The sequence below is a fragment of the Corvus brachyrhynchos genome, unplaced genomic scaffold, assembly GCF_000691975.1.
Source record: "Corvus brachyrhynchos isolate BGI_N302 unplaced genomic scaffold, ASM69197v1 scaffold178, whole genome shotgun sequence".
Classification (NCBI taxonomy): domain Eukaryota; kingdom Metazoa; phylum Chordata; class Aves; order Passeriformes; family Corvidae; genus Corvus; species Corvus brachyrhynchos.
Window position 1 is genome coordinate 438,637 of NW_008239304.1, and position 17,993 is coordinate 456,629.

Genomic DNA, 17,993 nt, shown 5'->3' on the forward strand with positions numbered 1-17,993 from the left:
TACAAAAACATAATAATTTTTTAAAAATTCTAATACAAATTACATTTTCCCAATTTTTTTTCTACTGATACAGAACCACTAGGTAAGAACTATCAGTTCCATGTTGTTTTTGTGCTGTGTTAGAGAAATATGACAGAGAAATGTCTGAAAAATATTTTTTCAGCCACAATTTATTGATTTAATGACAGATTTGGAAAGATACACTGTAGTAGTTCATTTTTCAAGTGTCCAAAAGACTGGCAGTGTAGAATAATAAGAAAATGGTTACTATAGTGTTACCATTTTCTTTTGCTTGCTACTCTGCATTAAGGATATTTTAAAAGTAGTACGAAAAGGCTTAAATGAAAATTTGCTGAAATGCTGGCATATAAATGATAAACTGTTGTCTGAGTGAATCCTATTAAAATGAGCTGACTTTTATCTTGCAAAATGCTGATTAACAAGTGGCTATTTTTATTAGATTCAGTTCTAATTCTGTATTTTACAAATGTGTGGTAGCATCCAAGAAATGATAAGAAGTCGTCATTCTTTACATTTTAGACACTTAAATTTAAAAGTCCTATGCTAATAGGGTGAATAGAGGACAAATGACAGACAGAAGGATCTTCCTGAGCTTCTGTCTCAAAAGACTTATACTCTTCAAATAAGAAATGTTGGGAAAAAATTACTATTGCTCTTTCCTAAGAGGATTGTTCTCACTGAAGCAGGCCACTTGAGGTGCAGCTATCTTAAATTCGCTAATCCAAGGTGACACGATGTTCAATATTTGTGTGTAGCGCTTTAAGGCAGCTTTGGTAATGGTCATCTCATTGGTGACAGCCTTAGTGGATTCTTGTGTTATTGCTCACTAAATTGTGGTTTCTAGATTGTTTTGTAACCCTAGCTTGACTTGTGTCTATGTGTCTCTTCTTTTCACACTGTCTGTCCCCCTCTTCTACTTTTTACAGGTAATGATGAATAAACCTGACTCAGGAAATTCCTTAGTGCTTACTACATATCAGTGTCTGAAGTCTGCACAGCTGAGTAACAAATTGTAGTGGAGAATGTAACATGGGGCAGGAGAGGCAAGACTTTAAAAAAGAATATTGATTGTATGAAAAAGAGAAAAAAACATGCCTTTTAAACTGAGATACCTTTAGAGTTCTCTTGTGTGGATTTGCATATGTGTTCCTGAAATTTTAGGTGCCTAAAATTTAAAAAAACACACACCAAACAGCCAACAACAACAACAGAAAAATCAACAAAACCCAAAAACCTCAACAAACCAAACAAAAAATCCCAAACCTGTAACCTCTCAAATTTCAAAAGAAACAGAGAAAGAAATACCTGTATATATTCTGATACAAAACTGAGACCTGTAATTAAAACAGAATTTCTGCCATATGAGCAGTTAGCTGGTAAGGTTGAGCAGTTGGAAGCATTACTGTGTTGTGGAAATACTCACATCTGGCTATTCACTTACATACTTCAAATAGCTTTTCTTTACACCTACACAAAGAAATTATTTTGTTTTTATTGACTCTCATGGTTGTATTTTAATAGTATCTTTATCTAGTGGTCCAGTTCAAGTATTTCACTTATATTGTATTTTGAAGCTGAAAGCTTCTGTCACATCTGAAATATCTTAATGGTGTTTCTGAACCAGGGCAAACTGGTACATAAGTCATCATTGAAATGTCTGGGGCAGGAGGATTGAGATTATAAAATCCATTTGGAGCTAGAATACTCTTTTTTTCAATATTTTTCTTCTTCTTCCCCTTCCCAAAAATCCCAGTTGTTTCCCTCTCTTGAATTTTGTAATCTGGTCAATGATGATGTACTACACTGTTGAACTGAAAGGGGGGAGGTTTCCTGTTTGGCTTTAAAACCTGGCTGTTCTAGTCATTGCTCCAGCAGCCACAGGGGAAAATGAAATATTGCAGCCGCAAGTGCTGTGTAATACTTCACAACTTTTGGGTCCTGTATTGTATGGCTTGGTTTCCACCACCCTACAAGCAAAAGCAGGTTTCTTCTGACACACATTTCCTCATTCCTCATGTCAAAGCAGTAATACAGGGCAGACGTTATGGATTCTGCTGTTTTCCAGTCATCGTCTCTGCATCAGCTTTACTGGTTTACCCATTACAGTAAGTTTCTTGTTATGAATTTGATGAATTGTCAAACTTCCAAGTGCCCTATTAGACAAAAATAGGTTTGGTTGGTTTTTTTTTTTTCAGCTACAACCAGTCACAATCTAAAACTGTCAAAAGTTGCTTTTCCACAAAGTAAAAGCAAGTATATATAGATATATATGTATATATTTATTATTTAAACTGTCAAAATATGTACATGATTTTTGTATAATTGTTTTATGGTGTCATTATTAAAATTTTGCCCACTGAAAAGTGTTAATTTTTTTAAAGATACCAAACTTACTCTAGTTCAGCAGTATCCTGGGAATCTGTGGTGAGAATAAAATTAATAGTAGTAATAATTAATTGCCTTTAATAGATTATTTTTTATATCCTTATTTCTTTGATAAACACTTTTCATCTGATGAGAAACTGTGATCATTGTTGGAAACAGTGCTGGTTCTGTCCTATGCTGCTTCTCATTCCCTTTCCTTCTTTATTTCTTTTTTCTTAGCTTCCCACAGTAAACTTTTCACCAGGCTTCTCTTCCATTCCACTTTTCACTGCTGCATAATCTATTCAGAGAGATGATCCTCATGAGCTACGTCATCCATGACATTTAGCAAACACACCCTAAAGACTTCATTAAAAAATTAATCTGAATTGCTTTCCTTTTTTGGGTTTGATTTTTCAAATCATACCTTGCCCACCTTTTGCAGGAAGGGAGCACTCAGAACCTTTAGATTTAAAATAATATAGCATAACTGTATGGAAACAATAAAACACACCAACTGGTGTATTCTATCCTCTATGGTTTTGAATCCCCTTAAGGTGATGCAGTCTTACTGAAGTCAAGGACTGGGCCATGTTCACTTCTTTTAAATTGGAATTGTATCATTATTGACACTGTTCATTTCTTATGTAGTGCACTGGCTTGCTTCTGGTAAGAAAAATGGACATAATCTGCAGACTGCAAGATTTACAAACAGACCTTTTTACCAATCAATGATTTGAAAAATACATGTAAATTGTGGACAGCTTTTCAAGAATAATCTTCAAACCTGCCACCCAAGACTGAATATCCTTGAAATGCCTCAAAAGCTAACTTAAAACTGACACAGTAAATAAGTTTGTCTGCTAAAGTAATACTTTCATCTCAAATGTTAAATCCGTATTTAATGTGTGCTATAATGACATCAGGGACAGTGTGGCTGCAAGATAATTAATTGGTCTGTATGTAATTTATTGAAATTAGCTGAGCATTTGGCTTGTGTGCATATTAAATTCACTTTGAAGAATTTTCTGTTGTAATTCTAGTAGCAAATTGAGATATGGACTGGTATTTTTCACACAAAACATATTCTGTGAACTATTTAACATGTCTCTGTCCTCAGACTTGCTTCTTGACCCTTGAAGCCAACTCTTAAGTTCAGTTGAGGAATGTTAAAAAAAAAAAAAAAAGCAACCAAACAACCCAAAAACGATTAGCAGAAAGGAGTAAGACCCCCAGCAGTGACCTGGTTTGAGCTGAACAGGTACAGTACTCTACCCAGAGCACTGATACCTAAAACCTTTTTTGAAGAACAGAGCCTGAAGAGGCTTTTGCTCTTTAATTTGCTGAACTCTGATGAGTGCATATTTGAAGTTACTGCTAGAAGGAACTTCAGAAAAATGTGTTATCTGGTTGGGCAACGTGAACCAAGGCAGAGCACAGGTTTTTCTGTGGTCTGGTGAGTGAATGGCTGATTGAAATCAAGTTCCAATCTACCTCATTCCTAACAGGGCTCTTTGTGCTCTTTAGAAATCTGCATTATTTATCAGTAATTCTTACTTCAGCTTTTACTGCTTCTCTGTCCCTCTTGCTCTCGTTTGAGCACGCATTCTCCGCTCACCTCATCGTTCTAAGCCCTGCATCTTTGCCGGAATCGATGGAAAGCCGGGCTGCGGGTGTTGTGCCGGCCCTTGAGCCGCCGCCGGCAGCCGCCAGGGGGCAGCGCGCGGGCGGGCGCGGCCTCGGAGCCCCGTGCGGGTCCCACCGAGGCTGGACAGGGGCGGCCTGCGGGGGAAGCGGCGAGGCTGAGCCGGAGCAGGAGGTCCTAAGGCCCTGCCGTTTATGGGTATTTCCTTGTACAAGGCCATGTTCTGAAAATACCCGTAAGTACAATTGTTTCTTTACAAATCTTTACATTCCTTTTCCTGGAGGATAGGAGGATCATAGAACCATAGAATATCCTGAGTTGGAAGGGACCTACAAGGATCATAGAGTCCAACTCCTGGTCCTGAACACTCACACCGTGTGCCTGAGAGCCTTGTCCAAACACTCCTTGAACTCTGGCAGTCACTCTGTAACCACTTTCCTGGGGAGCCTATTCCAGTGCCCAACCACCCTCTAGGAGAAGAACCTTTTCCTGATATCCAACCTAAACCTCTCCTGACACAACTTAAGGCCATTCCCTCAGGTCCTGTCACTGTCACCACAGAAAGAGGTCAGTCCCTGCCCCTCCTCTTCCCCTCACAAGGCAGCTGTAACTGCAGTGAGGTTTCCCCTCAGCCTCCTCCTCTCCAGGCTGAACAGACCAAGTGACCTCAGCTGCCCCTCATACAGCTTCCCTTCACAGTCCTCCACCATCTTTGTAGCCTTCCTTTGGATGCTCTCTAGTAGGTTTATGGCATGAAATATCCTGTTCCCCCAAATGACTAGATGCAAATTTAAATAAAATACAACACTTTTAGCACAGTTGAAATGTATGGTTGGGCTCTGTATAATCTTCCCCAATGCCAGTAGAAGCATGCCCCTGACTAAATTACTGATTTGACTTGTGTCTCCACTAAAAGCACCACATCAAAGCTCAAATAAAGCTACACTACATAATTTTATTAGCTGTGATAAACCAAGGACAAATATAGAAATTTAACTTTTCAGTCCTTTTAAATGTTTTTCTTTTCAAATCAGTGTGTGCTTTCTCAAGTCTTATTTTACCATTTGTTCATTCATGAACCATGTAGACTCAAATTTAGCATAAAATAGAAATCAGTGGTTACTGTTCCTAAACCTTTTTTGCCATTTTTATCATAGCAGTTTAAATGGAGCAATTTGTAGAGTTTAAGCAGTAGTTTTAAAACCCATAAAGAGGTTCCTTTAAGTTAAATTTGTGTGTTAATGCAATTTGTGCTTCAGATGCATTTCCAAGTTGATATGTTTTCCAGCTGAGCTGATGGGTTCATCAATTCAAATTGTAGCACTTTAGAATGGTTGGCTTTTGCAAGAGTCTTAAAAACACTTATTCATCAACTAAAGCTTTAATTGAGCTGCTTCCACAAAGATATATTAATTTGCAGTTACTTGTGAGACATGTATATATAGGTATGTGTATTTATGTATGTGTGTGTATATGTATATATATATATATGAGCTCAGCTGCTACTCCTAAATTCCTTGCCTTGAGCATCTCTGATCTGGTGCACTCTTCCAGATTTTATTTCCAAGACATTTTTAAACTAAGATGGGATTTAGCCAATTCCATTCACTCTTTTTTTAACAATACAGTTTAGAGAACTCATAGAGCCAAAGACTTGGAGGATTTTTTCACATGAGCTGCACAGCAAAAGCCAAAGCCACAGGTGGGTTGCACAGTGGGAAAACTCCAGCGAGGTAGCATTTGCTTAGTTTCAGGACAGCTGTGACAGTTCTTTCGCAAGTCATCCCTGAGGCTGACTGTATCAAGTGTGAGGCTGGGGCGTTGCATGATTCACTTCTGCTTGGCTGATGGATGTTCCCCCAGGGATTGTAGTCAGCCAGGAAAAAATACAGTTCAGATTTAAATAGGACTGTGGCTTGAGCTGATGCAGACCTGCTCTGAGGAGAAGAGAACCAATCAGGTCTTTGACATACCCTAATTTTTGCTGTATCCTGCACACAGTCCTGACAGTAATCTCCTCCCTAGCGGAAGGGGTGAAGTATGCATTTTGGCTGTATCCTTGATATAGAATAAAACTTCCCTAAATTCAAATTTTAGGCTAAAAAAAAAGACTGTGGTTCTATCTCTCTTAAAAAATTTTAATCTCAAGCAATACTTCAGGGATGCCATACTTTCCTCCTATTGACTCCCCCATCAGCAGTCAAATGTTCTTATTGTTGTTTGCTTTATTGCTGCTAGAATTTCTGAGTTCTGATTGCATTCTGAATGCTGTCAGAGAAGTTTTGCAAAATTCAGGTGTGTAGCCTTTTTCTGAAGTGATTGATTTGATAGGGATACGAAAAGGACAGAAAACCTGAGGTGCCATTAATGATGAGCCAGAACTGTCTATTGTGGATCATGGCTAACATGAACCCTGCTTAAAACTGCTTTTTATAAACTGCTGTAGGTGTTATATTTCCTCTGCATTTTGTTTCTTTCTTTGTATGGAAGTGTTTAAGAAAAAACTAGACATGGTACTTACTGCAATGGCCTAGTTGACATGGTGATACTCAGGCAAAGGTTGGACTTGATCTCAAGAGGTCTTTTCCAACCTCATTTATTCTGGAAATCTGTAAAATTCTTGATAAAGATATCTGAAAGATAGTAATAAAATGCAACTAATTTGCCATTATTATAGCACATTTAATTGATCCTTTCCCACTAATGTTAATTTTGATAACTTACATAACCATTTGGAGTATTTTAATCCTTTTCTTTAAACATTGTAAGAACCTAAAAGATGAAGTCTATGACAGTTAAGCTTCTCAATAGAGTATATTTGGACATAACACTGGACATACTTATGTCTTTTAATTATAAGAAATATGAGTATATATATTTTTTTATACTCAGTAGTTTTAAAGCCTTATTTAGTAGACCTGTATTTATTGTTACATATATGAGAATTATTTCAACATCACTAAAACATCCCTGATGTGATTTTTTAGCTTAGTAATATAGCACTTTTTTCCCATCTGTGGAAAAGCTTAATTGCACTGACCTCTATATCCTGTTCCACCGTGGACTTTAGTACATCAGTTAATGATCACAGTGCCCTGAATAACTTAACTCACTGTATTCACTTAATACTTCTTTGTCACCTTTGCTCAGACCACTATTGCTTTCTCTACATTGGACAATCCTGTTTATCCAGAAACTTCAGCAAATTCTGACTCCACAGACCATGAGGTCAAACATTGCCAGGTGGGAAAGAAAGCACAGTTCAGTCCTGGCCCACAGCCTTTGTTAACCATGCAGTGATGCTGTAGTAACTACTTTGCTCAGATCCATAATGGGCAGACTTTCCACCACCACCCCCAGTATGTAGCCATACATACAGTAGTGGAGCATGGATGAGCATAGTCATAAGGCCTCCTTCCTCCCAGTAAAATTAAAGAAAGCTTGAGTCAGATCCCATTGTGATTTGTTAAGCTTCTCCTGTTCACCACAGTCTGTTCTTTCCCTCTGCTGATGATTATCAGGACCAGCAGAAGGAAATGTTCGCCCACCCTCATGCTTGGGCATGAAGCAGAGCGTCATTGATTAAACTGCTGAGAGGATGGGTGTGAGCCAAGGCACCAGACTCTGAGCTGCAGTTGGTGAAGGTATGAACACGTCTTCCATTCTGCTTATTCTGCCACAGTGAACACAATCTCCATCAGAAGGATGGGATACAACAGATGGAGCTATAACTTAAACCACTTCATAACAGTTCCTAAAGCTCATCTGTCAAGGATGGTGCCAGACTGCTTGTGCAGTGTTAGTAAGAGAAATTTATGTATGAACATACCATGTGAAATAGGCCTGCTGAGGAGCAAAAGCTGTGTAGCCTATAATGTTTATCTTGCATTAATCAAGTTGTAATGTATTTACTTAGCACTATTTTTGTTTTCACTCACTGGCAAAATCCCCACAGATGTTTTATTCTGTCTTACAGCAGTTAAAAATGTGAGAAATGTATAATTGAAATAATTTACTAATTGTGCAATTGCTTAGCTTATCACACAATAAACCATGGGGACTTGTTAGAGGGAACGCACTAATCCATGGTATGACACAGGTCAGATCACTTCCTACAGTCACTAGCTTTAACAAAGCTAGTGATACCTCAACTCAGGTATTTTCAGATGCAATTCAGAAGACTGGCAAACCTGTAAGATGTGGGGTGTCCCCTATCCCTCCATTCTGCATTTCTGTCTCAGTGTTGTCTGAAGAATATGCTGCTCACAGCTACACTGATGGTCATGGAAATTGCAGGTACCTCATTTCTGGAAATCCAACTCCCGATGCTTTTGCAGCCTTAGGGAACTGTACTTTCTTGCCATAGGATAACAGAGAGGTCAGAAGGCTTTGTGATCGTTGGCCAGAAGACTGTGTAGAATAATAGAATGAGCTGGGGAAAAAAATGCACTAAAAGCATCTGGGAGTTTTTGTGCATACTAGGCAATATATTCTATACTCATTTTCTGTGCTAAGTTTATTGTTACTGAGGCCTAGAAGTAACCAAATAAAACAGCAGGGAAGCCTTTTCTATGTTTCTTGCCTCCATTTCTCACTAATACTTTTACATTTTCTCCCTCTCTCTTCTAATGGAAGCTGGGAGGAAAGGGCCGAGCACAGCACTAATGACATGAAGAAAAATACTCAAGGAAGCAGCAGGGAGGCCATGGTTTCAACCACTCTTCCTCCCTTGCCCAGGAAAATTTCAGTGACCTCTTGACACCTCCCATGGGAAACTTTAAATTGACAAGAGTATTTCCCAAGTAAATACAAAAAAATGGCATTAAAATAGTAGTTTCTGACTTAATCCTCCTAAAGTTGATACAAGTAAGTTAAGGTTCCCGCACCAGCTATAATGCACTAACCTCAATCTTGATGGCTGGATATGTGAATGTGTATCAGGACTGATTAAAAAATTCTTCCATGCACTCACTAACAGCCACTGGGGAAACTGAAAATAAAAATGCCAAAAATTAAGTTACAGCTTGTTCCTGGATTGTGCTGGTATATTGTTTAAAACTACTATGTTTCATGTTATACAACACTACTTAGAGTAAAAACATTAATTTGTCCTATCAAAACAAAGGGGAAGGCATTTCATGTTCATTATAACCTGATTGGTTATTCTGCCATGTTTTTGCTGGGGTAAGATACTCAAGAATGATTGTTCTGTCTCTTTGAAAATATTCTGGCTTTATTATATGCCAGCTGCCAATTTTTCCTCTGAAATCTGATCATGAGGAATACAGAGATATGAGAGTATGTTGCACCTCAAGTGTCTCCATACCATATTCCCCCACACCCAGAGAATTTGCCACTGAGCAACACTTGCTGGTCATTACTAACTCTGATCCTGCTTGTTAATAGTAGGATGAATTCTACTCCAAGAGATAGGATGCTAAACTGGAGATCTGTAGTTTAGTACTAGGAATTGTTCCTTTGCTTCCTCCCCAGCATTTTATTTAATTTAACCTGTAGAGACAAATGCATCTGTGCCAGTCCTTGTCCATTTGTCTTACCTTCTCATATCTTTCCAGACTTTTTTGCCACAAGCTGTCAAGCCTTCCATGTATGAGGTAACCCTGCCTTCATGTTCCCCATGCCTGTCATATAGAAAAGGATCAGCACAATAAAGCCCATAAATAAGAATGCTTCCAGAAGATAATACCAGAAAAAAAAATGCCTACCAATGTGAACTAGCATGCAGGAAAAGACCTAGCACAGGCCATTTGCTGACAGTTCTTTAGAGCACAGCTGCCTTAGCTATATAAAAGGACTATGACGTGGATTAAAAATACATCAGTTTTTTAGCACAGGTGTGACCTTAGAGAGGAATTGTGGTAGAATTGCATTAGCAGTTTGCAGGTTTTTGGCACACTTACCTATTGTCAGTGCCCCAATCCATCCACACACAGAGTTGCTGTTCGCATTTTCTGGGACACGTGGGAAAACATTACTTGAAAATGAGTTTGACTGTAGCTCATATAAAGTGTCTATTTAAGAGGTATTTAAGGGCTGATTCTTAGCTGGGGGATGGAATCCAGCTGCCTGTTTTCTTTGGCCCTGAGAGCCAGCTTTATGTGATTTACATTTTCAAAGCTGCCTTCACAATGAAAGAGATTGAGGCTTGGTTTTGAGGGATGGCATGGTTTTTGGGGGGTTGGGTTTTTTCTTGGTGGTGGGGGCATGCTAGTGAGTAAATATTTTACAGCCCACATTTCTAGTTCTACAAAATCAGTGACTCCAGGCTGTGAGACAATATAAGTAAGCACAAAGGCTGGAATTTATTGCTTGTAATGATCTATGAGATAAGATTTTTCAGCTAAGCCAGTGCAGAGTTCTCTTGCCAGATGTGTGGGAGTGAAAGTGACACAAATCTTAAAAAAAAAAAAAAGAGAAATCTTTGGCAATCCCAGAGTGATTATATAGCCTTGTAGCACTAGCAGCCTCAGAGAATTCATTTTGTGTCTCAATGTCCTTATTGACTTGGGAAGCCAAGTCTCAAGCTTTATAAAAGAAATCCAAAGTAGTGCCATGAATACTCCATAAATTTATCTCACTTCCATAATCTTATTTTGAACAAAGATAGTTTTGGGGTCTGTTTTTCTACATGCCTCTGTTTATAAAGAACTGTGGTAGCAGAATGATAGTGATTCTGAAAAAAATCAATGGGGAACTTGTCCCTTTATTCCCTTACTTTCATCCCAATGTAATTAAAAACTTTCCTTCAGAGTCGAGCTACATCATAAATCCTGATTTTTTCTCCCAAGATATCACAGACAAAAGCACAGTACATGGCTGGTACAGTGATCACATCCAAACCTCTGCCTACATCCTTTCATAAGTATACTAGAAAATGCAGAGACACAAAGCTGTAAAGGAGCTTCTGTACCTTTCAGACAACTAAGAGGCCTAATTTGTGCTAATGGGGCTGCAACTTTCCTTGGAGCTGAGGATACATTCCAAAAAAGGATACCACAGCAAAAGAAAACGCTTTTCCTTGGTATAAGAATATTGCTTGGACTAGTTTGGAGTTAAAACGTTAGTGCACTTTAAATGCTGTAACACATTTTAATTTTTTATATCCTAGTATACAAACTCTTACACAATCTATCTCATCACTTATGTATGACACCACAGCAGAACTGTTCAAGTGTGGCAGAGATGTTTGAAAAGTAAACATGCTGATAATCCTACTTGCCTGCCACATAGCTCTGCCCAGCAGGCACTTTTAGTAGGAAAATGCTATTTTAAGGAAATAAATCTCTCGGAAAAAAAACCTAGCTGAGCATGCCTTTAAGAATTAACATGACAACTTTTTTTTTTTTTTTTTTTGGCAAACTATCAAACTGTTGCAGCACTCAAAATTCTAAAATAACTTAGGTTAGAATTTATTCTTGCTGTAGATTTTGCTCTAAAAACACATGAATTTCCTGAAATTCATGAATCCATGAATCATGAATCCATGTGACATAGAAAGATGTCACATATTTATCCTGGAGCATCTTAACCAGTCCCTGCTCCTAAGTCTGAGAGTGTAACACAGCTAGAGACTCTTCTGGTACAAAATCCAAACCAACTCTCTCTGCAGAAGAGATGTATGTGAAGGGATTATGGTACGTTTCAACAGATTGCCTGATTTGGACAGTAGGAGGAACTGCAGGACTCACCATAAAAGACACACAAACCACACTACAAATACATTCTTGCCACACATTTGTCACACTTCAGCTTTCATGACCACAAAAGCACAAGTGGTTTTTAGGAGTTACTCCTCTGTTATATGCACTTCCAATAACTTCTCTTAGAATAAGACACTTTGGATAAGGTGTTTGTTAAGACGTGCAGAAATTTCTGAGTTTTCATTATGTTGTCATGGAGTTACCCAAAGGGGAAATAAAATCCTTTACATCACCTGTTGCAGAGCCTATGGTCTGAGTGGACATGAAAATTTCTCACCTAGAAAGACTGAAGGGAATGCTTAATATGTTCTAAAGATTTATTTTGTGTGAAAGTGTGAGTAGGTCTGAGGTTCCACCCTGTTACTGATTGGAAGATCCCAAGGCTTTGGCCAAGGATGTTTGCTATTGGAGGGTTAATTTGACTAAAGGACCCTTCTAGATAAAATAGCACGGTATTGTGAATTCTTCCCTGTACATGAAACTTACTGACTAGCTTTGTCTTCTCACAGGATTTTAGAGAGTGAAGCTGTTTCTAGAAATACAAAGTATAACAAAAGGCAGAATCTAGGAATTGTAGACCTGACATGATGGATACAGACATCTCCCAAAAACCACAACCTCCTTCCATCTCCACAGCCCACATGCAAAAGTGCCTTTGACTCTCCTCAGAAATTCCTTCTCCTAGCTAAAATTGCAATTTTTTTTTTTCTGTCAAATAATATACGTGCCAAGTATGCAGTCTCCAGACATTTCAGCTTCTTTCAGATACTTTGGTAATGAGGTGTGGTAGTGAAGACTAAGTAAACTTTGATGAATTTTGAATATCCTCCATGATACTTTTGCTTATTTAAAAAGAAGAATTGTTTGGGCCCTGCAACTCATCTCATCTGTGTGTTTGAACACATTTGGGTGTCCAAAGCTCCAAACACTTGTCACAGTGTTCCTCAAAGATAAAACTGGACTTCAGTCATTCCAGCTCACTGGAAGTGGTTTATTACAGTTCTGCCTGATCTCAGTCTAGAGTCAGTAACATGACAATTTTACTTCAATATTTATATGATTATTGGTTTACTGTTCATATGAAAGAGCTTTACCCTGTGACTGGAATGCAGCCTTTGCAAGTGGAGAAAATACTAATAGCTTTTTAATAGCTTACAATTTGCTAACAATATAGCAAAACTATTAAAGCAGCATGTAAGCATTCCAAAATGTCTAGGGCAGTCAATAATTCGAAAACCACATCCTGAATCACTTACAAATCTTTGAGAGACCAGATCTTAATGGGGCTGGGAGATACCTAGAGCAGGACTGAACACATAACCTGGTATGCTCTGTCCCCACCAGAATCTCCCCTGTGGAGAGAGCACTAATTCTAGAGGGGCAAAGAAGCATTAGAACCAACTCTGCAGCCTCACAGATAAGGTCTGTAGCTTATCAGCTGCATGCAAGGAGGAAAAAGATAATTTAATTTCTTTAAGAATGGATTCTAACATTTCTGCTCCTCTTCTAAAATCTTCACAGCTGTGCCATCTAGCTTGATTTCTTTAAACAAGCATTCTCCTTTGTTTTTCCTTTAGCCTTATTTGTAGTAAGGGCAAATTCAAGCTTGTTGGTTAATAAGATGCAGGCACAATGTTCCCATCAGCATAATGAATATTTAAAGTTCTTGACCAACTACATAACCCAATACCTTACTGCATTTCTACAAGGTACAGCACTGAATGCTGCAGCTAGGTTATGGGGATCATAAGCATCCATAAACACAGTCTTCTCCTGTGACTAACCTGGTGGGAATGTCTTGTTACAAAAAGCTCACCCAAACACTGAGAAGTTGTAGCTTATTCTTTCATGCTGCAGACACTTTCTCTGTTGCACATTTTCTCCCTGTGACTCAAGTTATTGCAAAAGCAGCAATATGTACAAAGTTACAATCCCAGATTCATGTTATCAGAGAGATCCCGTTTACAACGTGAATACACAAATGATATTGTACTCAAGAAAGCTGGGTGCCTAGAACACAGCATAATTATGTGCTTTCAGTACATTTTGGCTTCTAGTTTTACAACTCATTTCTCCCAACTCTCTCCTCACAAATACCAGAACTGCAGAGATGCCTCTGGCAGGATGCAGAAACCTGAGAAGTACATTTATCATTGATGTAGTTAAAACTAGATCACAACCCAGAAAGTGCAGTAAGGCCAGCACAAGATTCAGTTTGCCAGCAAACCAACTGGATCAGTATCAACCATGCTGAGCTCCTTGCTGCTAGAATAGTTGCCAACAGTAACTGAGTTAAGTAATTTAAAGCTGGTACTAACTGAAAAAAAACCAAGCCACCAAAGCAAAACCAAATCGCAATCCCCCCTTAATCCCGTGAAAAAAAACTGAAAACAAAACCACAAAAAAATCATCAACTCTTAAATAAAAAGGAATGAAGTCATTGAAGAACATCTTTGCTCATTTTCACCAGAGACTGAAGAAAGTTGGCCATGGGCCGTCCTTCATGATGTGCTTGCCAACGTAAAGCTAGCAAGATCAGCGTGGCCATCAGAGGTAAACTCTCACTAAAGCGATGTCAGTGGGAATTTTGCATGGCCTTTGAAAGGGGATCACCACCATATCTCCAGGGGCCATTTTACAAGGAAATAAGATCAACCTTTTGATCTGTGCTTGAGATCTATATTGCATGGAAAAGACAGGCTAATGTGGTCATTACAAATGAAAAAACATGATCCCTTCTGACTAAATTAAAAAAAAAAAAAGCTTTAAAAATATTTTAGTACAAAAATGTAGCTCAAAACAAAAACATGCTTATGAACTTACAAATAAAATGAATTCAGACTATGACTGCCACAAGACACTGTTGTGTTTTCTTCCTGATAGGACATAGCAGCTCTTGTTCCATGAGTCTTATTATGTTGAGTCTTTTGCAGTTATCTGAAGGCTTTCAGGATGGAATTCACATATAAATTAAATATACCTTCATATGTTTACTCTTGTAGGCTTGCATTTCTCTGCATGGCACTCACTCAGTTTTGGTTTATTACTCTAAATATATATAGTGCTAACATGACTTTTTCAGGCACATGGATTATCCCTGCCATCAAGGGTAATAATCTTCAGGGACATTCTGTAGGATGAGAATGAAGATTGGATCTGGTGTTGTTCTTTAATGCATTAATGTATTTAGTGCATTACTTTTTATGTTATTTAAGATTTCCAAGTTGAAAAATATGCAATTCTGAAATATCCCATACTACTTATCCGTTAAATTTCCTAAGGAGCTAGATGCAGATGACTATAGAGTGCATCTCTTAGCCCCTCTTCTCAATAATTCATTGGCAAAACCTGATGGAATATTTGGAAAGATATTAATATTCTAGAGGTTTTATAGAAAAAGGTGATCATATAAAAAAAATTTTCTAATATTGAATGTCCCTCCTACAGCAAAGTGTGCAGCAGATGTCTTTCTCTCTTCTTGTGAGCTGCCAACTTATCAATTAGCCAGTGTTGCTCAAAGCCAGGCACAGTATAGACTATCTCACATTTTAAAGACAGAGGAAAAACTAAGGGTACTTGGACATGTGTCAGAAACAGAGATTACTGCGGTAAGATTTAGTTAAAATATAGAGTGTGACTGTTTCAACAGAGTGGGCTCAAGACATGGGGACGGACCTTTAGGCTGTTTGGCCCAGAGGGAAAAAGAAGGTATTGGCAAAAGAAAGGAGTGCAGAGAACAGTGGGTTTACTGTATCGAGGATGCTGACACAGAAAAAAGGGAAGAAACAGGTGTTACCAGTTCTTTCTGCGCCTGACATTGTCTTTTGCTGTTCTTCCTATTGTCCTTTGCTCCTTCCTTTACTCTACAGCTTCCAGATGAAAAGAAACAATGTATATTGGAGAAAAAAAAAAGTTTGTGCCTGAAACCCGGTGTCAGAAGTACAATTCATTACAACAAAAAATGTGTAAAATACAAACAAATATTAATAGATATTATAATTGTAGAAATCCAGTTGGATCCAGATAATGGCTGAGTAACTGGATGGCCTCATCTTTCAAATCTGTGTTTTTAGTGGATTTCTGCCCTTTGCATCATGTACTTAGTAAAAGTCGTACAAGGAACTAATGAACTGTGTATAAGGATGGGACGGTTTCAAGAAGTGAGGCCTCCTCAGGTAAAAATGTCCAGAGTGCAACTCCCTGCTTATGGCTGAAAGTGAGAAAGAATAAATGCTTCAATGTAACAGCAATTCTGTTCCTTTCAGTCCTGGCTCCAGAGTATGCCAGCCTCTCTGAGTCAAACACTTCATGTGTAAGAGGGCAGTGGCATACATCTGCACACACCCCCACAGTTTTTTACATGGATCATATTTGTTTGAAAATTAACTACAGCTACTCTCAGGAAGTAACATATTTACCTGATACTCTTCAGAGTGTTTACTGCTTTGGTTTGTATTCCACAATGTATTTAGTATTTTACAGACTTTACACAAAACAGTGTCAAAGACCAGCCCTGATAAAGGGGTAATCTTTTTATCCTGCTACCCTGAACTTTCATCTTGCTTCCCTGGTACACCACTTGTGTTGTAAATTCCTTTACTGTTTTAATAGATATTTTACATTCCTTAGGCAGCAAACTAAGTTTAGACAACAGTAATTGTCTTGCTTACAAAACTATGCTGGAAAGGCTGGCAAATTATTACCATGAGAACTTTTGAAGAAGCTATGTCCAAAAGTGAAATCCAATTGTGAGATGAGACTTTATTTAGATTCAACAAGTCTCTGTTTCAAATGTACTCATTATCCTTTTTTCTGTAGTGACAGCACTGACATGGCAAGAGAGAGGAATACTATGACACATAGGAATATTCTTATGTATCAGATGGTTATACCCTTCTATTTATGTTACGATACTCCCTGGAAAGCACAGACATAGACCAGAAACCCATCTGTATCAGTTTTCCTAAACTCCAGAATTCATGGGGGAGGAAACCTTATTTCTTAACGAACTTTACATATTTAGCAGCTTCAATATTTCCACTACTACAACAACTGAAAAATAGTAAAAATTAAAAGATCAGAGATGCATTCAGTGTGAGTGAGCACTTACTTGGAAATCCTAATAATCAGAGAATATCATTGCCATTGGAAACAACCAAGTTAGCATATCCAGAAAGTATGACAGAAAAGCCTGTCACTCTATCAGCTTATCCAAACCTACACAATCCATGCGTGAAAAAGGAAGAGAAAAAAAATGCAGCTTTTTATATATACACAGAATTCAGTAAGGATGACAGCAAATTTAAAGTTATAGAATATCCTGAATTGGAAGGGATCCACAAGGATCATCAAGTTCAGCTCCTGACCTTGCACAGGACAGCCAGCCCCAAGAATCACACCACGAGACTGAGAGTCTTGTCCAAATGCTACTTGAACTCAGACACACTTGTGCTGTGATGACTTCCCTAAGGAGCCTGTTCCAGTGCCCAACCACCCTCCTGGGGAAGAAACTTTCCCTAATATCCAATCTAAATCTCCCCTGACTTAGTTTCACGCCATTTCTTCGGGTCAACTTGAAAGCTAGAATTACACACAAGCTTTTGGATTGCTTCCTTTTTGAGTTGCAGTTGACAAGATTAATAACTGGATCTTAAACATTTGTCTAGCTTTTTCATCACCCATAGACAAGGGGTCTCATCTGATTTTAAAAGAGCAGGCTTTAATTTCTTTTTGTTTTATGGTAATTTGTATGTACATTAGGGTTTAATTTCCCCTTCATTCCCACAGTCTTGTGGAGAAGTATTTCACACAAAACACCCCAAAACCAAGAGCATCATCTGAACACAGAGGTATGTGGTTGTGTGTGTGTGAAGAGAGGCACTCACCAATTTTCTGGCATCATTTATTTAATTAAGCAGTCCTGTCACAGAACCATTTAGATTGGAACAGACCTCTAAGATCAGCGAGTCCAACTGTTAATCCAGCACTGCCAAGTCCAGCACTAACCATGCCCATAGACAGGCTGCACTCGACCTCACCACAAGCGTGCTGCAAGGGCCCGAGGGAGCAGAGCCGCACCCGAGGGCAGCGATGGACGTGACACGGCATCCCCGTCTCCTCCCCTGCCCGTGCCCAGCACGGCAGTGCCTGACCTCCCCGGAGCGGGAAACGCCGCGGCCTCACCGCGTCCCACCGTGACGCCAGGAGCTGAGAGCGCACAGCCGGGGGAGACTCGGGGGGGG

At 38.8% G+C, this 17,993-nt stretch overlaps 1 protein-coding gene across 11 annotated transcripts in view; it reads left to right on the forward strand.

Moving 5' to 3' along the window:
* NEK1 (NIMA related kinase 1) overlaps positions 1-8,598 on the forward strand; it is a 51,713-nt gene extending 43,115 nt beyond the window's left edge. For 9 of the 11 annotated variants that reach the window (XM_017740626.1, XM_017740629.1, XM_017740630.1 and 6 more), the window contains one exon: positions 74-3,596. In XM_017740626.1, the coding sequence (XP_017596115.1) occupies positions 74-123 (50 nt within the window). In that variant the 3' untranslated portion in view covers positions 124-3,596. Of the gene's footprint in view, positions 1-73; positions 4,266-7,551 lie in introns of those variants that run through there. The other 2 variants (XR_001864114.1, XM_017740627.1) reach the window with 2 other exon arrangements.
* The last annotated feature ends 9,395 nt before the right edge of the window (positions 8,599-17,993 follow it).